We start from the raw sequence: 24,758 nt of genomic DNA, 5'->3' as shown, positions 1-24,758 counted from the left end.
GGGTAGCCCAGAGGAGTGAGTGTTTGAGTGAGTCAGGAGTACGCCCTCTGCAACCCATGATGGGGCGTAGGCCACGTCTCATTTGTGAGGTCATCACAATGAAACCACAAACGAACTGGGATCTATTGGTCACAGGGCAGAAGTCACCTCTGCTCATCAAAAAAACACTTCAGCCTAGTTAAATAAAGGTTACATTTAAAAATGTTTTAAAAAAAAATATGTCTTTGAATCTCAGGTCACATAAAACATCTGGTGGTCATGATGAACAACAATATCAGCCTCCAGCTACAGCGTCAATGTAAATGTTACATTGCCTAATTGTAAAATCAGGAAGGGAACTAAAGTGATAGTGTTATTGAAACAACCTTTCCAACCACAGTATGGCACAGTAACAGAGGTTCCTCCGTGAAGATGTTATCTAATCAATGTAAACCAGTGGCGGTTGGTGCCGTTCAAGATTAGGGAGGCAGATTTATTTTATTTATTAGCATTGCCTTATTTCTATTACAGCATATTGGATGACTGTCATTCAGATTACATTCACTCAGCTCAATGTAACATCGATAGGTTTAGGCTAAAACATGATGCTACAATTTGCCCTTTATCCATCACGAGGTTGCTACAATCTAGCATAAAAAAAATTATAATGTAGGTGCACAGATCTAGAGACAAATTGGAGTACTACCTCACACACTCTTGCCTGCATATAGCTGATCTGGGGTGTACTCATTAGTCCAAAATGAGAGTTTCTTTCGAACAAATTCAGATAGGTCCTCATTGTTTTGTTCCGCTTGCTTCCGTTTAAGAAACGTTTCGCAACAGAATCGGCGGAATGAATACACCCCTGATCCCCTCACACACAGTTCACTTTCATAGCAGCGACTTACAGCATAATCACTTTGCTTGTTGTATAATTCCTTCTCACATCTATGCGCTCTCCTCCTCTCACCTTTTCCCTTCCCTTGTGAACTTCAGTGCACAACACAACAGCTGTCTGTCACCAGGCGCAAAAATCTCTCCAAGCCAAATCTTCATACCATAACCGCAAACCGCTACACAGTCTACATCATTGTCACCATATTAACTTTATAGTCAACAAACTAGAACTAACATGTTAGTAAACCCAAAATCCAATCCATGTGTCCAATCACGCAGTACAGTGTAAATTAAGCAGTTTAGCAGTTACACCATCGGGCCCGGGTTCCAATAAATGAATAAAACCGAAAGCTTATCTTGACTTGGAAGAGTTTCTGTGTTGGATAGCCTTAGCCAGCTAGCTAAAATAAATAACATTCCTCTCTGAGTCAGCTTGTTGAGTAGGCTAAATCAGCTGCATTAGCTAAGTAAGTGAAAGGTAAACTGAGAGGAAACAAAATACAACAAAATATAGCTAGCTCTCTCTCTCCTCTTCAATTTTAAAACTGTTCAATTATTGTCTCTCTCTCATTGAGTCAACTACTCACCACATTTTATACACTGCAGTGCTAGCTTGCTGTTGCATATGCTTTCAGTACTATATTAATTATCTGATCCTTTGATTGGATGGACAACATGTCAGTTCATACTTCAAGAGCTCTGATAGATTGGAGGACGTCCTCCAGAAGTCGTCATAATTACTGTGTAAATCTATAGAAGGCGGTGAGAACCATGAGCCTCCTAGGTTTTGCATTGAAGTCAATGTACCCAGAGGAGGATGGAAAATTGCTGTCATCCGGCTACACAATGGTGCTACCCTTAGGGGTAGGCTTCTGTTGACCTTCATTGCAAAACATTGTGTTTTAATCAGTTATTTGGTGACCTGTGAATATATTTAGTATCGTTTTATTTATTTTTCTGAAATTCTGGTCCTACCCTTCCTCCTCTGAGGAGCCTCCACATTGTGAACTAAACCAACCAGAGGTTCCTTTATTTAGCTGGTGTCCTTCACATAACCCCAGTTGACCTCTGGGATGAGGGACACCACCCTGGGGAGCCTACTGGTATTTCCCCTGATCTGCACCACACATAATGGGAACTGTGGTCAGTGTCCTCCATTTAGTCCTCTTTCGACATGCCTCAAAGCAGTCAGGATCTGCCCCCCTTAATACTAACAAAGTACCTTTAACCCTCTCTGTTCTCTGGCAGAAGCACCAATGTGTAGATATAATGCGGTGACTGAATTGCATTAATAGTATCTTACATAATGGAAACCAGTTATCCTTACCCGTGTCAGAGCGAGGATGTGGGGTTTTCGAGATTGTTGTGTGTGTGTGTGTGTCATCCTGAGTCTGACCATCCCAATGGAAGACCATACTATAGTTACAGACTCCTTCAGCATGTGTAGTGTAGTGCTCTCTGAATCCTGCAGATGAGGCTCATGGTGGTGGTAAACAGATTACCCCTCACGACCATCCCCACACCTCCAGGCGGTGACTCCCTTCAGCCAGGCTGGGTAAATCGCGGCCCACGTGATGGAGATAAACTGGGAGGCATTAGCAGCGCTAATCCACGCCTGATCTTAGGAGCCATGCTGCTCTCTATAGTCCTCCCTGGCTGCTGCCCTGCCGTTTGGCCTTGAAGACATCTGACCGTACAATAACGTAGACCATTAGGAATTCAGCCCAAGCCTTCTCCTCTGCTTGGGAAGAGAAAATGTAGGTACTGTATCGCTTTTCTTTGCTCCTGCTGTGATGTTCTCGGTGTAGTGGGTCGAGTTTGAGTCTTTTTGGCTTGCGTTTTGGTGCCTTTCTCAGGATGGTTGGTTACGGAGGTACCTTTGAGCTAAGTGATTGTGCTTCTGTAGAGGCTTGCAGCCATTGACATTGCTGTAAAACCTGAACATTGTGTGTCAAGTAATGGACAGCACCTGAGGGCCCTTTATATAGCACATGCCTCCACCTCCTCCAAACACTTAACCCTTAAATGACCAAAGCTTGTGGACCTCACTCTGGATGTACATTTTATTCTCTTGTAGCACTTGGAATGTTCCTACTTTTTATACATTTTCTTATAATACTGCAATTGATCCATGGCATAGAGTCTAGTAGTAAACCCAAACAGCGTTCACATTCACAGTGATCCAACTCAACAGAATTAATCCCGATTTGTAAAGTGCTAAACAGCAGATTGTGTTTTTATCTCTACCAAGAGCATGGCACGTGCTCATCAATGTCCTAGAATTTAAAATATAAGGTAGAATATAAATTCTGAATAGTTTTTTGTTGTTGTGAGAGATCATTGTAGAGTTGAGTGGATGATGTAAGGTTGCATGTATGGACAACTATGGACAACTCCCATTAGTGATTTACTTCTCTCTTGCACTTGTTTATTGGTTACTGAAAGACCCCACTTTATCACGTCTCCATGTATTTTTACTCAAGTGATTACAGAACGTAAACACAAAACAAGACAGAGAGATGGGCTGAATTCGTCTCTCTATTGTTGTTGAGGCCTGAGAACGCCTACAGAGGAAGAGTGGCCTTGGAACTACATTGTGGATCTTTACCAAAAGTGAAGGACCTACTTGACAATAGGAATAAGAAGAATTTGGTTTATTTGAGTTTGTTTAGAGTTATTCTATAAATACTTATAAAGTGAATTAATTACATTTCCTTTGAGTTTGGAATAGATATGTATAAAACCTGACATTTCAATTTACAGCTTCTTTCCCAAAATGTCCTGTGTGAATTGAATTGTCTTCTTATGAAGGGAGAGGGTGTACTGTTCTTGGATAAGTGGTCTATGAATTATGATCCTAGTTGTTTTCCAAAAGATATACAAATGGGCATCATGAGAAAAGAATGCATTTTCGTTTAGGCTTGTTGATGAAAAATGCATGGTAAGAGGTAAGAGACTGAAGCTAAACAAAAATCCATGCACACATACTGTATAACCCCCCCCCCCCCCCCCCCCCCCCCCCCCACACACACACACAGCTGAAGTTTATGCACAATTTGCAGATATAATAAGTTATTTACATGACAAAGACATCCAACCTTTAAAAAGTCATCTTTCACAGAGGCTGGCACACTCCTCTGTAATGAATGCAAAAGTCTGAGAATATTACCTGAGGAAATTCTCTACTCTGGCTAATCTCCATTGAAGAGCGAATGAAGGATTAAAACATAGTCCTGTGGAGTCAGGAGATAGAGACAGAACAGAGAAGACACAAAAGAAGCCCCATGCTGGATCTGATAGAGCATTGGAGGTCAAGAAAGACATTAGAAAAAAAATAGACTCTGAGGGCCAAGATGACATCACACTTTGCAAAGCACAATGGGGAGCCAGTTTGCTACAGCAGGAAAATAATATTTTTTATTTTATCAGGTAATTTACATAAATGACCTGGGGAATAGTTACAGTGGAGATGAATGAGCCAATTAGAAGCTGGGGATGATTAGGTGGAAATGATGCTATGAGGGCCAGATTGGGAATTTAGCCAGGACACCGGGGTTAACACCCCTACTCTTACAATAAGTGCCATGGGATCTTTAGTGACCATAGAGAGTCAGGAACCCCATTTAAAGTCCCATCCAAACGACAGCACCCTACACAGGACAATGTCCCCAATCCCTGCCCTGCGGCATTGGGATATTTGTTTTAGACCGGAGGAAAGAGCACCTCCTACAGACTTCTTCCAATACCACTTCCAGCAGCATCTGGTCTCCCATCCAGAGACCAACCAGGAACAACCCTACGTAGCTTCAGATGCAAGCCAGCAGCGGTATGCAGCAACAGGAAATGTGAATTATTATATGGATTATAATTAACAGGCCATTTTTTTAGGGGTTGATATATTTTTAAGGGAAAATCAAGTCTGAAATTGTGGAAATTACAAACTTCAGAAGCCTTTTTAAACATCAAATACACTACAAGTTTTACATTTCCTGCATTGCAGGTAAGTTCTCCTGCAAAAGGGTGATCAAATTAAGATCATACATCTGTACACCACTTAAACTGCACAAAAGCTGATGTGATTTAGTGTCTGGATCACTGGTGTTTATTCGTGGATGCCAAGAGAAGCCAGGTTACCCCCAAAAAATTACCAAGAAAAGAGAAAACAATGATTTAGTCTCTCTGTGTTTCATTCTCCTTCAATTCGCAAGAGGTATCTCACCGGAGATAGCATCCAAGCGAGTGAACGAGCACCCCCCTGTCTCTGTATGTGTAGGCAATCGATATGATGCTGTCTGGTCAAAAAGCTTATGATATTGTTCCCGCCGGTCGCATTGAATGCAAGGGAAGCCAGTGAGCATTTGGCCTCCCTTGATAAAAAAAAGTATAACATAATAGCCTATCAGCGTTGCGCTACAATGGGTGAGCTCAACTGTGAAAGGTACTGGGGAAGAAAAAAAGTTTGTCATTGGCTTCACTCCAATCACATCCCATGAAGTGCAATACGTCATTGACAGAAACAACTTGATTGTTGCATCTCATTGTTTTCTGGTGGATAGCTAGCTAGCTAAAATTGTCTCTTTTCTAAATTAGCTATGGAGGGAGATAGGGATTTGGACTTGTAGTTTTACTTAATTTTCCATACTGGCCAAGGCTTACAAGGGCGATTCTGGATCCAACCATAAATTCAGACATTGTGCCCCTGGCCTGAGAGGATGGAAGTTCAATATGTAGCTAGTTGTAGAAGGCTAATGTTGAAGAAGGCTAGCGGGCAAGCATTTTAGCCAGGTAGTCTAGGACAACAAAACATAAAAGAGTCATAGACCGGTTCGTCAACATGAAAGAGAGGAGGATGGCATTGGCGTTTCTTTACAAGTAGGGTAAGTCAACATGTTCTTTCTACTTACACACACACACAACACACAGAGAGAGAGAGAGAGAGAGATCAGAACCATGGACAGCCACATCATACTTAGCTTACATTGATTGGACTAAATTGTTGTTTTGTATAGTAGTCCGAAAATGTCGGAAACATGAACTTCCTTGACCATGCTGTTTGTTACATGCAAAATACTCTGTGGATTTCATCAGAGAGATGTTGTCCTCCGCTTTTGTGATGAAACAAAGGTGTGGTTGAATTTATTCTGCCACTGTGTCTTCTTATTGTTTTAGCCTTAGGCCTAAGGCAAGGCATAAGAACTAGCAGGTTATAGAGAAAGCAACACAATTATCACATAGGTGGTAAAATTGATTTTTTCCTGGCTTGGCTTTCCCACTGATTTTACCCACGCACCACTACTGGTCTGGATTAAGACCCTTTCTCCCATTGAGGCCTGTAAGTCAACCACAATATGGAGGTAATGCTTCTGTTGTACAGAGATACCAGAGGAAACATTTAGCTTTACCACACCTTTTGCTGTGTCTCAGTGCTGTACAGAGACACACAAGCAAATGAGCAACTCGAACAGGAATCTGTAGCTACAATTTCATGTAATAAGAAATGAATGCCACGCAATTCATTTGGTGTTAAATCTCAAAACATGTTTCTGCTGGAAATTGACATGCCTTCCGCTCAAATGGGTATACTATTCAGGAAGGTAATACAGAGTCGTTAAGGCCATTAAGGCCGTATTTCGAATTAGCATAGTAAGGGCCTACAATATATTAGTGTGGTACGGATGAAAATGAATAGGAACCGTTTGTGTTGTTTGAATGCCTTTTGTGTGTGTGTTGTTTGAATGTTTTTCTATGAGTACCAAACTGGCAATACAGTGCCATACATATAATGAGTAATCCTTTATCGCGTGCTTTGCAAAGGCGACTGCAGACTAGATTCTGTTTGCTCCTAGCAGAACTCGGCTAGGCGTAAGCAAATGACTGTGCTCGCATACATTTTCTGGTGTGCGCACGAACCAAAACGAAAGAATAACGCACAGAATGTTGTCACAATATATGTGCGAAACGGCGCCACAGGTTTCAACTGGATAGTATGCAACGGCCTTTAGTCCTGAGGAGACAATGGGGCACATTTATGGGACTGGTAGTACCTGACTCAAACAACAAAAACACTCCACAACAGGAGGCTTCTGTTGACAAGGCAGTAAACCAGTAGTGACGTTTCAAAGACATTCGCTGGTCCCAGTGGGTAGTGTCTCTGACTAAAAGGCAAATAACCAGTGCGTATTGACAGGAGGCCTGCATTCTTTTCATTTCTCCAAGCACGTTTTCACTCCTAGCGTGCCACACTACAGAGAAGACCAGAAAGACAGACCCTGACGAAGCCCCTACAGAGGCCAAAGCACTCACCCCCAGTCTTGCAAAACACTTTGACAGAGCTGGTCTGGATATGTCCTCAGCCACTGTCAGTTCACCATTTCCTGATCTGGAGAAATGTTTAGCACCCCGCCATGTCTCACATGTATTTGCATGAAAGAACATTTACACACACAGGCGCTCGAGCCCACAAACAACAACACACACACACACCTTGTAGGGACACACAATTCAGTCCCATTCAAAATCCTATTTTCCCTAACCCCTACCCTAACCCTAACCTTAACCCAAGAACCTAAACCTAACCCTAAACCTAACCCTAGCTCCTAACCTTAACCCTAAAATGAACTCTAGCTCCTAAACCTAAACCTAATTCTAACCCTAACACTAATTCTAACCTTAACTCTACCCCCCTAGAAATATAATTTGACCTTGTGGGGACAAGGGGCTTCTTTAGGAACCAGGGCTTATCACTCCTTTTGTCTACACTGACAATTAGTGTAAAGATTCCAGTTATGAAAATGACTGCTAAGATTGACATGTGATGGTATGGATTAGCAGTAAGCTTCTAGAACATTAGCCATAACATTTTTTTGCACAACAACAGAAAGAACTCGAAAACCCTCCTACTGTGAACAGTAGGGTCGAAGGGTTTGCAAATGCTTTCTGTAGTTGTGCAAAAAAATATTATGGCGAATGTTCTAAAGCCGAAAGGGGTTATAATTCAACGCAGACCAATCACAGTATGGAAGCATGCAACACAACACCAAACACTTAAAAGAGCTTTCAGGATAGTTACCGCAGAACATCATTTATGGTTGTGAGACAAGAATTGCTTACACACAGAGGCATCGTTGAGAGATACCACGACAATGGGAGCCTAAATCAAACTGTGAAGCCAATAAAACACTCTTGAGAGATAAATAATGAAAACAAAATCTCTTGCTGCATAGTTCAGTTTAAACCATTTCTACGCAGCCAAGCCCTCAAGCAAAGCCAACTAGAAGATTGTGGAAATTCATTATCGCTCAGATCTTTCAAGGAACAATTGTGCAATTTTCTTCTTTGGCCGGGGTTTCAAGGTTACATATTTACGTGTTTCTTGTGACGGCGAGAAGTATCTTCTGTAAACTAATGCAAGGCTGGCTTACATGACAACGACTGTACATTCAAACACAGACATACCCGACATGTCTCTGTCCTGCGAAATGGAGACGACAACCGGAACAAGATAAATCTTGCTGTGGAATGAGAGATTTCTGGAGGCTACTATGGTAATAGACTTTTCATCTGGGACTTGACATGATGCCAAAGGAGTATCCCATCCATGCTCACAATATAGTATCCCATCCCATGCTCACAATATAGTATCCCATCCCATGCTCACAATATAGTATCCCATCCATGCTCACAATATAGTATCCCATCCCATGCTCACAATAGACTCACAATAGTATCCCATTGGTCAGCTTGTGTAACCTCCCTCAGAGCTGTATGCTGACTGCAATTCCCTGTTCACTTTTGATTAACTGAAAGGTACAAACAAAAAATAAAGGTGAACGGGGACCTCTTGCATGGGTTGCCGGGATTGAAATACCTATTTTTATCTGGGCAAAACCACACTTAGAAAACCACACTTAACAATCCACACCTGTAAAAGAGCCACTGCAGAATGGGCTCGGCAGAGGGACAACACATTTTGTTGAAGGCAAAAATAATTCAGATGACATCTTGAGAATAAGATCTGTTGAAATGAAGACCACTAATAATGAGAGGCTCGTTCCACTGTTTATGGTAGTGGGACTGTGAAACATACTGTAATATGTCATCAGTTGCATGAAGTTCAACACCGAACATCATTTTATGATGTCCGGTGTTGCATTGAAAACATTCCTCTTAACTAACTCTTTCCTTGTGGTCCCTTGTCTTTCAGAGTGTCAATGCTCCTACTTATTCTACGATGAAGTTATGGAAGTGCGCCGCCATCGCCTTGACTCTCTGTGGAGCAGCACTGTCCCTCTTCCTCACTCGAATCATGGTTCCCACGCCACCGCATCACATCCCCTCCTGGTACACGTCTTCGTCGCGGACGTCCTTGTCCTCCAACTCCTCCCTGATCGGCGGCCGTCATCGCAAAGTGCGGTCGGTGGAAGGCGTTGGCAACATTTTGACAGAATGTAAGCAAAATGGTTATTTTCAGTCACCAACTTCTTTGGTCCAGATGTTCTGATTGGTTTGGATAAGCTCTGATGTCATTGGTCTGTCATTGGTCTGTGAAGAAAATGTTGGGGTGGAGACCAGTCAAGAGAATATATGCTTTGTCGCCCATGTGTTGGTGTCAACAGTAAATTGGATAATTCTCAGCCAATCTGAGGGTCACCATTAGTGTCCCTTTACAGACAAAGCCACAGTACATCTACTGACAGAGCATGACAGCATAGCTGCCAACCGCAGCTTACAGACAGACAGGGTAATCAAATCAAATGTGATGTCCAGAGAGCAGATAACTCCATTAAGGTCTGGAGCGTCATCTCAAAATCCCAGAAGCATTTGCACTTTGAGGGTGATAAAACACCTGTAACGTCCTGATATGGTTTTAGAGGGGATGCAGTATTCATGAGAAAATGTGACATAAAATATTCAGTGATGTAAAATGTCAGTGATGGTCCCGGGGTATGTCCGTTGGGATGGGGATGAGAAGAGTTTCTGATAGTCCCACTAAGTGAGTTAGTGGAGGCTAGAGAGCTAACATCCCTGGCCATGTGGTTGAAGAGCCTGGTGTAAAGACAAAATGTACACACTGTCCCTTTGACTTTGGGCTGTACATTACTGTGGCTTCTCGTTATCACTCATCCGCTGACGTCATTCTATTTTCAAACTAATAGAAAGTTGGCTGCGAAACTGAGCGTGACTGATTGGGAATTTCTCTAAAAGTCCTTTTAACCAGACCAAAACTTTCTATCCAGTGTCCTTTTTCTGGCCTGGACTCAGAGTGTGACTGTCAGACCATTATTCAGATTATCCAGAAGAGATTTTCAAGGCCAGGTCAAGTGTAAAATCAGCTAGCCTAATCACCTAATCTGTGATGCTACTGCCAGGGCATGGGGAGATCTTCACACGAAACAAATGACCGAATTTCCAACCCTTTACTTTGGGAAGGCCTTTTTCAATTTCATTTGTGAATGCAAAGAACAGCGAAGTGTTAGTGCTTCAAGAGCACCATTGATTACAGAGTGTCAGTCAGTGAGCCAGGCTAATACAGGGCTTTTACTGTCCATGTCTTTCAAGTGTCTGAGTTTATAGGGTTTAGGATTTAACATGCCCCCTGGCGCTGCAAAAGACCCTGAGCCTTTTAAGTAAATGTTGTGTCCTGGAGAGGATAGAATGAACAGTTAATTACAGCTCTATCTAACTGGAGAACAGTACGGTGACCCTAAGGGGCAAAGTAGAACAGAATCGTCAGACAGAAAAGCATTGTTTTCCATGATATCTAAACCTCTTGTGAAGGAAATACCTGAAAGTATCTTTAAAGGGGTAATCTGTGATTACTAAATACATTTTTGGACTTTTAAATGAATGGTATATATGCCCATGGATTCTTAAAGAATATTACTTGGAAATGCCTCATGACCTTAGTTCAACTAGCCAGCAGCATACCACCCTGCATCCCACTACTGGCGTGCTTCTGAAGCTAAGCAGTGTCACCCCTGGATGGGAGATCAGACGCTGCTGGAAGTGGAGTTGAAGGGCCGGTAGGAGGCACCCTTTCCTCAGGTCTAAAATAAAATGTCCTAGGGCAGTGATTGGGGACATTGCCCTGTGTAGGGTGCTGTCTTTCAGATGGGATGTTAAACAGGTGTCCTGACTCTCTGTGGTCTCTGAAGATCCTGTGGCACTTATTGTAAGAGTAGGGGTGTTAACTCTGGGGTCCTGGCTAAATACCCAATCTGTGTCTCATACTATCATGGCCACCTAATCGTCCCCAGCTTCCAATTGGCACATTAATCTCCCCTGTAACTATTCCGCAGGTTGTTGCTGTAAATGACAATGTGTTCTCAGTCAACTTACCTGGTTAAATAAAAACTGTTGAACCCCAAATATAAGCCTATTTTTCTCCATTGTTTGTAAACATTGTCATTGTAAAGAAATACTGTACAGCTGCAAAACATCTTGATCTCATGGTCAGTCCTTGCATCCATATCTCTGTCTATGAATTGGAGAGTGGTTACATTTCTCCTGCCCCATCCCTCAGCTCTTTACCGAAACAGAGCCAGGTGAACACTTTGTTATTGTTTGAACTGCAGATCGCCCCTTTTAATTGAAACGCATATGTTTTGGTATTTGGTAATCCCTCTGGCATGAGGTTCTGGATCAGGTGTCCAAATGCACTGGATACGTTTCAATGCGCAACGTACATCTCACTCCACTCCTACACATCTGGGGAACAAGTTTCATTGACTCCTAATGTGTTAAATGTGCTTATATTTAACATGTGTAAACTTGGCAAATATAGTTCAACAAAGACACCACCGGTGTACCAGCCAAATTGCCATGGTCTGAAAGGGGATATTCCATTTCTATGGACTCTGCAGAAAATATGACTTTCTCTGTCAAGTATATAGCTAGCAGCTGGACTGGAGCTCAATATTTGCACAACTGACAACGGTTTAACTTTGGAAAAGGCTCATGCCACTCCCAATGTATGTGTGCATGTACAGCATGAGAGATACTATGTCCACTCTGAAAAAGTCCTTGGACTATCAGTTTTTGGAAGAAAAAAGAAGACGTGGTTCACCAAGCCAACGATCCGTGCAAGTGGAAAGGATGAACATGTTTCAGTCGTTTGCAATTCATCTCTACAAACTGAGGGAAGTCTAAAGCTAGCATTACATCGGTACTGTTACTGCCAAAATAAAGGAAACATGAGTAAATGAGGGATACAAAGTGCTGTATCTTGAAAGCAGGTGCTTCCACACAGGTGTGAGTCCTGAGTTAATTAAGCAATTTAAACATCCCATCATGCTTAGGGTCATGTATAAAAGTGCCCAGTTGCTCATTATTTTGGCTACCATGACTAGAAGAGATCTCAGTGACCTTGAAAGAGGGGTCTCAAAGGAGCATAGGGGGTTTAAAGGGTGTGCGTGTGTGTGTGTGTGTTTGTGTGTGCCTCAGTCACCAGACCTCAACCCAATGGAACACTTATGGGAGATTCTGGAGCAGGGACTGAGACAGCGTTTTCCACCACCATCAACAAAACACCAAATTATGGAATATATTGTGTAAGAATGGTGACGCATCCCTCCAATAGAGTTCCAGTCACTTGTAGAATCTATGCCAAGGCACATTGAAGCTGTTCTGGTGCTTCTGGCGGCTCGTGTTGGCCCAACGCCCTATTAAGACACTTTGTTGGTGTTTCCTTTATTTTGGAAGTTACTTGCATATTCCAGTACATTTCACAGGTACAGATGATGCAGCTGTTTTCAAAGCCACATTACTAGTACTTGAAAACCTGTACCAACAATCGTATGGATCTTTTAATTCTCGATTTTCCAAACTGACAATGGTTGAGGCTGGGGTCTCACAGACATTCTCAGGCCATGCTGTATATTCAACAGATTGATTGGACGTTTCTAATGGTTGTATCTTCCTCTAGCCTAACACCATCTCTTCTTCTCTTCTCTGCAGTCATGCACATGTTCCAGAGCTTCACAGAGGGGGAGCTGAAGCAGATGATCGGGACTCTGGTGGAGAAGAAGGCACGGCAGGAGGCCAGGCAGGAGGCCAGGCAGAGCAAAAGGACTAAACGGGCTAAGAAAGCATCAAAGCCATGTTCCCTGCGGGAGGTGGAAGTGACTGTCAGTGAGCTGGGTCTGGGCTACCACAGTGATGAAACTCTGCTCTTCAGGTACTGCAGCGGGAACTGTAAAGCTAGCCGACGCAACTACGACGTCATACTGAAGAAATGGACGAGGAAAGGCATCTCGAAGAGGGAGAGGAGCCCGTGCTGCCGGCCCAAGGAGTACGATGACATTTCCTTCCTGGACAACAATAACAGATACAAGACGCTCCATAACTTTTCTGCTCTGGCCTGTGGCTGTGTATAACGCCTCTATAGCCATTTTGATTTCCCAGATACTGTGTCGAACATGGGAAACGCAACAACTACTGCTACAAAATCAAAAACAGGAGTACACAAGAATCGATCCCTACAGTACAATGCCAGGGAATACAGACATTTAAACTACTACTATTTAAGACTGTTAATTTTGTGTTTGTTTTTAAAAGACATCAGCAAACGTCTGTTTTGCTTTCCTTGCCTTTCATGGGATACTTCTCTGTCGGTTGTGAGGGTAATATATTATATGACCTATGTGTCATCATGGGGCAATAACAGTTACTGCAATGATTTGCTGCTTGATTGTGGACTATGGAGCAATGGCTCCATTACCTACATGTATACAAAACACCAGCTGAGGTATAACTAGTGCATGCTCTATTGCCAGTCTGGTCTGATACCACACTTGTACATTTTTTTTCAGAAATGAGTTTGTAGGAGTGTGTTCATGGAAAATACTAGAATAAGCTAGCGAATGCAATATGAAGCTTCCACAGTAGGCTTCCCCACAACGTCTTGATCTGCACCATTAATAAGGCATGAGATATCACTAAGGCAAGTCCAATGGAGCAGCAACAACAGTACAGGAGACTAGGAAAGACGAGAGGGCCTGGAGAAACATGGCTTCGCACAATATATTGTGTGTCATTCCTTCATATCACCGGTAATGACCTAAATAATGAAATCTCCAGCCTTTATCAGTAACCATGAAAATCTACCTCATTTATGTTGAACAATAATTGAAAACAACACCCAGTATAAAATAACCGTTAAATGTTCTCCTACTGCTTCCTCTGTATTCATCGTTAGAAACAGACTGAAATAAGATATTTTAGTAGTAAATACACTAATGACTTGTATTGGCATAAGAAGTTGCAGGGTAGAAAAACAACCACAGCCATATGCTTGTTGCATGCATTCTAAATGGAGCCTGTATGGGTGATTTAATCTTAATGACAGCAGCTTGTAAATCAAATGGAATGGCTATGGCTGTATAAGCCCTTTCCCGGAAAACAGAAATCCAACAGAAAAACAACATGCTATCAGAAATCCCTATCCTTCTGCAGCAAGATCACTATAAACTCATCAAATACAACCTAGATGGTAGAGTAATGCAGTCTTGTTTGATCATCTAGGCAGAGTGGTGCATTTACTGGGTGACTGCTGCATCGTAAACGTGACTGCGAGAGGGATTGTGCTTGAGTCTTACCCTGAATTAGCCTCCACAAATCCATACCATTTGTCCAAATCCCATAATAGACTACCCTAATCCACTTACCTCCTTTTTAACTGACTTGGCCAAAAGCACTGAGCACAAAATAGAGAAATGCAAGCCACTCTGCAGCGCTAACAGCTATTTTTAGTCACTACATGATTAGGGAACACTGGAGACCTTTTGAATTAACCACACATGTGAGGTTACCATAACAGGTTTGATAGCCTTATACGCGTTTCATTCAACAGTCATTTTGAAAACAAAATATAAATCTTTCTCTTAGATTAATTGTGGCCAAATATACTTAGAATAAATAACCTTATCGTAAAACACCTTGAACAGGTTCAAGAGCAAGACAAAAAAAACTAAAAGGACATGAGTTCAGAAACAATCTTTCATACTCGAAAACTGTAAACAAATCATTTTAGACTGAGAGTTGCATCGAAATGGTAACTTCATCCCAATGAGCTATTTCACCTGAGCATCTATAGTATAGGGAGAGGTACAGTAAGGTTTAAGTCTGAAACCAGTGGAGATACCTCTTAAGTTAAAACCAATCATATAGTTAGAGCAGAAAGTTAATTAAAGGCCCATGCTGGCGTTAAGCTAAGAAAACAGGCCTCTCCAGCCCAGGACCATAATACCCTCAAGTCTAAATGTGCTTAAAAACCAAAGTATTCCTCCCTTTCTGAATAATCAGTACACAGACACTTGCTGTCCAGATTAGCTGTAGACTGCTCCTTGCATGTAGAGAAATGAGTATATCTCTGGCATGTTACAATGGTCCACATTGTTGAGGACGTCTCAATCAAATAATTAAAGGGATAGATCACGCAAATTACAAAAGGACACGCTGGTTTCCTTAAACCTGTAAGCAGTGTGTTGACAAGGTACATATGACAGCACAGCAATCCATGCTTTGTTTCCTAATGTTTCCTAATGCAAATGGAACAAATTCCATTCAAGTCATGTGACAAATATTAGCATTTTCCGGGTATCATGTTCAAATCATCTAAGTGGCTTTGTTGAGCTTCACAATCAATTTCAGATACTTTCGAATTATTTGGACATAATGCGCAAAAACGGCTTACATCGGTCCCATGACTTGAATGGGATTTGTGGCACAAATGCTAAAACGTTAGCATTTGGAAACAGGGCCAGGGAAACTAAACCAAAGCATGGATCGCTGTCATACCTTGTCCATAGACTGCTTACAGGTTAAGGAAACCAATGTTTAATTTTGTAATTTGGGTGAACTATCCCTTTAAGTCTTTTTTGAAGGACAAAAATTATATGTAATTTTTTTTTGCCTTTTCAAATGGATGACAATTTAAGAGAAAAGAGCAGCTAGAAAAACAAATTGCTGTCTTAATGTTGATGATATATACTATATGTATTTGTTGTTATATATTTTCATAACCCTTATATTTGCCATCACGAATTACTAAGTCTATTCAGCACTATAATACAGTATATCTATGGGTTGAAATTCCCTCAGGTTTCCTTAGTTTCCTCTCGTTACCTCCCTTGAACTCCCTCTCAAAATGGGAGGGAAACGTTTGGGAAATGACAAACAACACCCTTCAGCTCTGGCATTGTTGGACTACGTTGACCAACTGCAGTAAAGTTGATGCAATGCATCTGTATTATAGATCATGTATATTTATTGGAGAGTAAGTTATGGTTTATTTATTTAGATAGCATCATCGAAAAAGAGGAATATGTTTATTTATTGAACTATTGGTGCCAAAGTGGACTTTACATGTACGATATTCTACATATTATGACCGTTGAATAAACTTAATCGGGTTCAAAATATAACGTTGTATGTTGTTCTTTTACAAAGTCTCACTGAACGATCTGAGTGTATCTATTATTGGGTCAGTTACAACAAATCATGGTTCTAAATCACGCACAATGGTACACATATGCCAGAAGAAGCTGATTTTCAGATTCTCCATTGGCAATGTGGTGTAGGATATTGCATAACTGTTGCTAATGAATGAGCATCGTGACTCATTGAATCTACTTGTCTGCATTTCAGGTAAAAATATACTAAATTATATTTGTAGTAAAGGAAAGCTACAGCCCATGCATCAGACTATGCGGTAGGCAGGGTGGTGGTTTGGAGGCCTCTCCCCTCTCATATGTATTTTTTGAATGGGTTTCACAGTAAAGACATGCAATTTAACTTGTAAAAGTGTATTACCTTTTAATGTGCCATGAACCCAACCAGTCATGATGTTTTCATCTGATTGTCAAACAAATCACTTAAAAAGTAGGTGACCATTTTCATACAAAATAATTCCAGCATCCGAACAGTAACCTGTGCACCCGCCAACTTTCCTTCAATTCACAAGTAGCTGAAACTATCTCACTGGAGAAAGCATCTGAGCGAGCGAAACAGCACCCTTCTGTCTCACTGTATGTGGCCCATGTATCTGGTGGTGTCTGGCCAAAAAAAAAGAGTATGATATGGCATACTCTTTTTGGCCTGTCAGCATCACATACAGTACATGGGCTACACTTCCAGGGCCTTCCATAAGTATTCACACCCCTTGACTTTTTCCACATTTTATTGTGTCACAGTCTGAATTTAAAATTCACTAAATGTTGTTTTTTTGGCCACTGGCCTATAATATCAAAGTGGAATTATGTTTTTTAAAATATTTTTTATGAATAAATCCTGGGACAAAGGATACACGTGACTCCTGGGTAGTGCAGCGTTTACCTGGAGGTTTATCACGCAATCCCCCTGTCGATGGGGTGGTAATAGGGTCGCCTTCTTCTTACTGAAGGCGATTTCGGCATACTCAGCAGGAATGCGCACGGTGGAAACCTGATCTGGACTCTCCATCGTTGTACACCGATGGAAACTCCTAAACACCTGCCTGAACACTCATCAGACCACCCCTGGAGAGCTCCCTGTCTCCACGAAATTTTACGATTGTGAATAGCCAGCCAGGGAACCCCCAACACCACCGGAAACGCAGGTGAATCGATAAGGAACAGACTAATCCGCTCCTTATGATTCCCCTGCGTAATAATCTCCAGAGGAATCGTGGCCTCCCTGACCAGCCCTAACCCTAACGGTCGACTATCTAAGGAGTGCACGGGAAGGGGGGGGGGTCTACCTTAACTAACGGAATCCTCAACCTCTGGGCGAGCCCGCGATCTATAAAGTTCCCCGCTGCGCCTGAATCGACTAGCGTCTTATGCTGGAGAGAGGGGAAAAACTTCAGGAAACAATTTAACAAAAACATGTGACCAACAGGAAGCTCTGGGAGAGTGTGGTGCTGACTCACCTGGGGTGACCGAGGATTGTTCTGCCTGCTCTCTCTACTCCCAGATGGACTCCTCCAGCACCGACCGGAAGTGTTCCCTCTCCGGCCACAATGGGTACAGGAGGAGCCTCCTCCTCCGGTCTCCCTAGATGCAGCCCTTCCTAACTCCATCGGGATGGGAGCGGGGGGGGGCCAAGAGGTGGAACTGACAGGGCACTTTCAGAACGTCCGCGAGCAGCCAGCAGATGGTCTAGCCGGATAGACATGTCGATCAGCTCATCCAAGCTGAGCGTAGTGTCCCAACAAGCCAGCTCCCTGCGGACGTCCTCTCTTAGGCTACACCTGTAATGATCTATCAGGGCCCTGTCGTTCCACCCCGCTCCAACGGCCAAGGTCCGGAATTCCAGCGGAAAGTCCTGCGCACCCTGCCGCCGCTACATCGTATTCCCTCTGAGGCGTGGTGAGCAGAGCGCTGGCACCGGATCCTGCTAGAGGAGATGGTAGAGTTGCTGGTGGGAGGGTAGGTGGGGTAGTAGGGACACCACTCCTCTCCCAACGGTCCATCCTCTCCATCATTTGATCCATTGCTATTTGATCCATTGCTGAACCGATGCGATGGAGGATGGACGTATGATGAAGGACTCTCTCCTCCATCGTGGGGAGAGGGGTGGTCGCTGCTCCTGCTGACTCCATCTGGTGGTGCGGGCTTCTGTAACGGTGGGTGAGTGATGGGTGTGGAGTCAGACGCAGAGAGCAAAAGTAAACGGGAAAAAACGCTTTAATGTCCTCTACAAAGTAACAGGTCCAAACATGGGTGAAGCCCTAAACACAGGTGCAAACAAACCCAAAACCCGGACAGCGAAAACCCAAAAGACATCGATACACCACAAACGTAACAATAACAACAAGCCCGCACAAACACCAGCGGGCAAAACGAACTTAAATAACACCCATCCCAAAACCCCAACAAGGAACAGGTGAAAACAATTAGACAAAAACAAACGAAAAGGAAAAAGGGATCAGTGGCAGCTAGTAGACCGGTGACGACGACCCCCGAGCGCCACCCAAACAGGAAGGGGAGCCACCTTCGGTGGTATTCGTGACAGCGTGATCATACAGTCGTCTGATACAGCTGGCGCTCTCACACGTTTCCAATTCAGCCACAAGAGCATTAATGAAGTCTGGCACTGAGGTTGGGCGATTAGGTCTGGCTTGCAGTCGGCGTTCCAATTCATCCCAATTCTGTTAGATGGGGTTGATGGGGTCAGGGCTCTGTGCAGGCCAGTCAAGTTCTTCCACACCGATCTAGACAAATACTTTCTGTATGGATGGACCTCGCTATGTGCACAGGGGCATTGTCATGCTGAAACAGGAAAGTGCCTTCCACAAACTGTTGCCACACAGTTGGAAGAACAGAATCATCTAGAATGCTGTAGTGTTAAGATTTCCCTTCAATGGAGCTAAGGGACCTAGCCTGAAGCATGAAAAACAGCCCTAGACCATTATTCCTCCTCCACCAAACTTTGCAGTTGGCACTATGCATTGGGTCAGGTAGCGTTCTTCTGACATCTGCCAAACCCAGATTTGTTTGTCGGACTGCCAGATGGTGAAGCGTGATTCATCACTCCAGAGAACCCGTTTCCAGTGCTCCAGAGTCCAATGGCGGCGAGCTTTACACCACTCCAGCCGACGCTTGGCATTGCGCATGGTGATCTTAGGCTTGTGTGCAACTGCTCAGCCATGGAAACCCATTTCATGAAACTCCCGACAAACAGTTATTATGTTGACATTGCTTCTAGAGGCAGTTTGAAACTTGGTAGTAAGTGTTGGAAATGAGAACAGATGATTTTTCTACGCTACGCACTTCAGCGGCCCCCTTCTGTGAGCTTGTGTGGCCTACCACTTCACAGCTGAGCCGTTGTTGCTCCTAGACATTTCCACTTTACAATAACAGCACTTACAATCGACCGGGGCAGCTCTAGCAAGGCAGAAATTTAACGAACTGACTTGTTGGAAAAGTGGCATCCTATTATGATACTACGTTGAAAGTCACTGTAAGGCCATTCTACTGCCAGTGTTTGTCTTTGGAGATTGCATGGCTGTGCGCTCGATTTTATACACCTGTCAGCAATGGGTGTGGCTGAAATAGCTGAATCCACAAATGTTAAGGGGTGTTCACATACTTTTGTATATACAGTGCCTTGCGAAAGTATTCGGCCCCCTTGAACTTTGCGACCTTTTGCCACATTTCAGGCTTCAAACATAAAGATATAAAACTGTATTTTTTTGTGAAGAATCAACAACAAGTGGGACACAATCATGAAGTGGAACGACATTTATTGGATATTTCAAACTTTTTTAACAAATCAAAAACTGAAAAATTGGGCGTGCAAAATTATTCAGCCCCTTTACTTTCAGTGCAGCAAACTCTCTCCAGAAGTTCAGTGAGGATCTCTGAATGATCCAATGTTGACCTAAATGACTAATGATGATAAATACAATCCACCTGTGTGTAATCAGGTCTCCGTATAAATGCACCTGCACTGTGATAGTCTCAGAGGTCCGTTAAAAGCGCAGAGAGCATCATGAAGAACAAGGAACACACCAGGCAGGTCCGAGATACTGTTGTGAAGAAGTTTAAAGCCGGATTTGGATACAAAAATATTTCCCAAGCTTTAAACATCCCAAGGAGCACTGTGCAAGCGATAATATTGAAATGGAAGGAGTATCAGACCACTGCAAATCTATCAAGACCTGGCCGTCCCTCTAAACTTTCAGCTCATACAAGGAGAAGACTGATCAGAGATGCAGCCATGAGGCCCATGATCACTCTGGATGAACTGCAGAGATCTACAGCTGAGGTGGGAGACTCTGTCCATAGGACAACAATCAGTCGTATATTGCACAAATCTGGCCTTTATGGAAGAGTGGCAAGAAGAAAGCCATTTCTTAAAGATATCCATAAAAAGTTTAGTTTAAAGTTTGCCACAAGCCACCTGGGAGACACACCAAACATGTGGAAGAAGGTGCTCTGGTCAGATGAAACCAAAATTGAACTTTTTGGCAACAATGCAAAACGTTACGTTTGGCGTAAAAGCAACAAAGCTGAACACACCATCCCCACTGTCAAACATGGTGGTGGCAGCATCATGGTTTGGGCCTGCTTTTCTTCAGCAGGGACAGGGAAGATGGTTAAAATTGATGGGAAGATGCATGGAGCCAAATACAGGACCATTCTGGAAGAAAACCTGATGAAGTCTACAAAAGACCTGAGACTGGGACGGAGATTTGTCTTCCAACAAGACAATGATCCAAAACATAAAGCAAAATCTACAATGGAATGGTTCAAAAATAAACATATCCAGGTGTTAGAATGGCCAAGTCAAAGTCCAGACCTGAATCCAACTGAGAATCTGTGGAAAGAACTGAAAACTGCTGTTCACAAATGCTCTCCATCCAACCTCACTGAGCTCGAGCTGTTTTGCAAGGAGGAATGGGAAAAAATGTCAGTCTCTCGATGTGCAAAACTGATAGAGACATACCCCAAGCGACTTACAGCTGTAATCGCAGCAAAAGGTGGCGCTACAAAGTATTAACTTAAGGGGGCTGAATAATTTTGCACGCCCAATTTTTCAGTTTTTGATTTGTTAAAAAAGTTTGAAATATCCAATAAATGTCGTTCCACTTCATGATTGTGTCCCACTTGTTGTTGATTCTTCACAAAAAAATACAGTTTTATATCTTTATGTTTGAAGCCTGAAATGTGGCAAAAGGTCGCAAAGTTCAAGGGGGCCGAATACTTTCGCAAGGCACTGTACAGTATAGTGTATTTGTTTTGAAATTATTTGTTTATCTATCATTAATTATTATTTGGCTGTATGGATTTGTTATACTATCTGTACGCCTTCTTTTGTAAACAATGTGGTCTCATTAACCTGGGCACAGTGAACAGGCAAAACCCCCCTCCCTCCTCATTTCCTTTAGAACTTTGAAGCTTCCCACAAAGTTGCTATTGCTGAACCAACCTGCTGTAGCGAGACAGAAAGAGAGTGATGAGCTGAGCAGCCCACAACAGCGGGTAGTTAAAAAAAAGATGACTAGTATTATTGTTCGTATTATGCACAGCTCATGAGGCCCTTGATGATGTGAGGCCTGAGGCAGTTTCCTCTTCTGCATAATGATAACTATGCCACTGGGGGTAGGCCACATCAAATGAAGAGGTCATGATGGGAGCATTAATCTCAGTCCAGAATCATGCAATGAAAACATTACTTGCTTCCTGAGTGGCGCAGTGGTCTAAGGCACTGCATCGCAGTGCTGAGGTGCCACTATAGCCTCGGGTTCGATCCCAGGCTGTGTCACAGCTGGCTGTGACCGGGAGCCCCATGGGGTGGCGCACAATTGACCCAGCGTTGTCAGGGTTTGGAGAGGGTTTGACTGGGGCGGATTTCCATGGCTCTAGCGACTCCTTGTGACGTTGCGGGACCCAGCAAGCTGACTTCGGTTATCTGTTGGATGGTGTTTCCTCTGACTTCTGGATTAAGCGAGCAGTGTGTTAAGAAGCAGCAGGTCATGTTTCGGTGTACGCATGACTCTTGACCTTCGCCTGTTGGGGAGTTGCAGTGATGAGAGAAGATTGTAACTACCAATTGGATATCACGAAAAATGGGGTAAAACAGATGTGTACATACATTATGTGTCTTGTACTTGTTTGAAGTTTAATTGGAAAGGGGTGAAGTGTCATTTGGAAGGGAGAAGTTACTCATTCATTGTACTAGCTGTTAAACCTGTTTGTAGACCTGCACTACATAGGAACGAAAATGAAAGCAACTTTGGCGTGTCAACCTTTAAACCTATGTTCTTAAGAATTTCTTCAGAAAACGCTATGGTCATGAAAGTCTTCACAGGCTTTGCACTTGAAATTAGTGTTTTTATGCACCAATCTTGAACTTGAAAGATGCATAGTCCATGCCAAGTCTCTTCTGTAAGGTACTATCTGTCTATCTGTCTATCTTCACACCAGTATCCAGACTTCAAAAGACATCAGGGTGTATTTGATACTATTTGCGTTTCTTTGTTAAGGCCCTAATGACAGTGAGCAAGTGGTTTAACTGGAAGAGGCTGATAGCATCTCTCTATCTCTACAACCATCTTCAGTTCTAGCTGGAAGTCAAGTATCTGGTAGCTCCATAATGATCAGGGTGACAAAATAATTGATTTTGCCTGCATATTAATCTCTGACAATAATTTCAGGGAAGGCTGTTTTGACAATTCACTCCTTTACTGTTAACACCTGTATGACATTTCTCTGCTTCTCCTGTTTCGATAAGAGATCTGAACGTGATGACAGACTAGCGTTAACAAGCTTTCAGGTATGTTCTACAGTTACTGAATAGGTCTACCTGTTTTCATAAAGTACTGTGAGGATTGATGGGTTCATTTATTTGCCCAGAGACATACAGTTGAAGTCAGAGGTTTACATACACTTAGGTTGGAGTCATTAAAACTTGTCTTTAAACCACTCCACAAAATGATGTCATGACTTTAGAAGCTTCTGATAGGCTAATTGACATCATTTGAGTCAATTGGAGGTGTACCTGTGGATGTATTTTAAGGCCTACCTTAAAACTCAGTGCCTCTTTGCTTGACATCATGGGAAAATCAAAAGAAATAAGCCAAGACCTCAGAATTTTTTTTGTAGACCTTCACAAGTCTGGTTCATCCTTGGGAGCAATTTCCAAACACCTGTAGGTACCACGTTCATCTGTACAAACAATTTTCCGCAAGTATAAACACCATGGGACCACGCAGCCGTCATACCGCTCAGGAAGGAGACGTGTTCTGTCTCCTAGAGATGAACATGGGACAAAGATTGTACTTTTTGGAGAAATGTCCCCTGGTCTGATGAAACAAATAGAACTGTTTGGCCATAATGACCATCATTATGTTAGGAAGAAAAGGGGGAGGCTTGCAAGCCGAAGAACACCATCCCACCCTTGAAGCATGGGGGTGGCAGCATCATGTTGTGGGGGTGCTTTGCTGCAGGAGGGTCTGGTGCACTTCACAAAATAGATGGCATCATGACAAATGAAAATTCTGTGGATATATTGAAGCAACATCTCAAGACATCAGTCAGGAAGTTAAAGCTTGGTCGCAAACGGGTCTTCCAAATGGACTTTGACCGCAAGCATACTTCCATATCTGTGGCAAAATGGCTTAAGGACAACAAAGTCAAGGTATTGGAGTGGCCATCACAAAACCCTGACCTCAATCCTATAGAACATTTGTGGGCAGAACTGAAAAGGATAGTAGTGTGCGAACAAGGAGGCCTACAAACTTGACTTAGTTACACCAGCTCTGTCAGGTGGAATGGGCCAAAATTCACCCAACTTATTGTGGGAAGCTTGTGGAAGGCTACCCGAAACGTTTGACCCAAGTTAAACCATTTAAAGGCAATTCTACCAAATACTAATTGAGTGTATGTAAACTTCTGACCGGCTGGGAATGTGATGAAAGAAATCAAATCTGAAATAAATCATTCTCTCTGCTATTATTCTGACATTTCACATTCTCAAAATAAAGTGGTGATCTTAACTGACCTAAAACAGGGAATTTTTACTTGGATTAAATGTCAGGAGTTGTGAAAAACGGAGTTTAAATGAATTTGACTAAGGTGTATGTAAACTTCCGACTTCAACTGTATGTTTAATGTTGAAGTTGAATCACAGATGCTTTGTTGTACACTTGTTTGAACATTAGTATTTTATTAGGATCCCCATTAGCTAATTCCAAGGCAGCCACTACTCTTGCTGGGGTCCAAACAGGAACGAAACAACACATCACAACTACGGCCGTGGCGGTCACAACATTTTGTCAGCCGGTGATTGTCAAGCAAATAACTGTCGGTTTTACGGGTAATTGACCCATAATTAACACAAACACATTTAGTATCTCCTGGCTTTGGTTGAGTTCTCAACTAATGTGAACTCAACGTGAA

The 24,758-nt window shown here is 42.7% G+C and overlaps 1 protein-coding gene across 2 annotated transcripts; it reads left to right on the top strand.

The window, feature by feature from the left end:
* Positions 1 to 2,554: 2,554 nt before the first annotated feature.
* On the top strand, positions 2,555 to 14,050 carry LOC139410126 (neurturin). Of its 2 annotated transcripts, none has more exons than XM_071155572.1 (3): positions 2,555 to 2,633; positions 9,080 to 9,323; positions 12,832 to 14,050. In XM_071155572.1, exons 2-3 carry the CDS (start codon positions 9,107 to 9,109, stop codon positions 13,248 to 13,250), a joined length of 636 nt encoding a protein of 211 aa, XP_071011673.1. In that variant the 5' UTR covers positions 2,555 to 2,633; positions 9,080 to 9,106; the 3' UTR covers positions 13,251 to 14,050. The 2 variants fall into 2 exon arrangements, with proteins under 2 accessions (XP_071011673.1, XP_071011671.1); XM_071155570.1 differs by having other exon boundaries at positions 2,556 to 2,637.
* Positions 14,051 to 24,758: the final 10,708 nt, after the last annotated feature.

The sequence above is a fragment of the Oncorhynchus clarkii genome, chromosome 5 (genome assembly GCF_045791955.1).
Source record: "Oncorhynchus clarkii lewisi isolate Uvic-CL-2024 chromosome 5, UVic_Ocla_1.0, whole genome shotgun sequence".
NCBI lineage: Eukaryota > Metazoa > Chordata > Actinopteri > Salmoniformes > Salmonidae > Oncorhynchus > Oncorhynchus clarkii.
The sequence above is the reverse complement of the archived record's forward strand: the minus strand, read 5'-3'. Positions and strand labels throughout refer to the sequence as shown.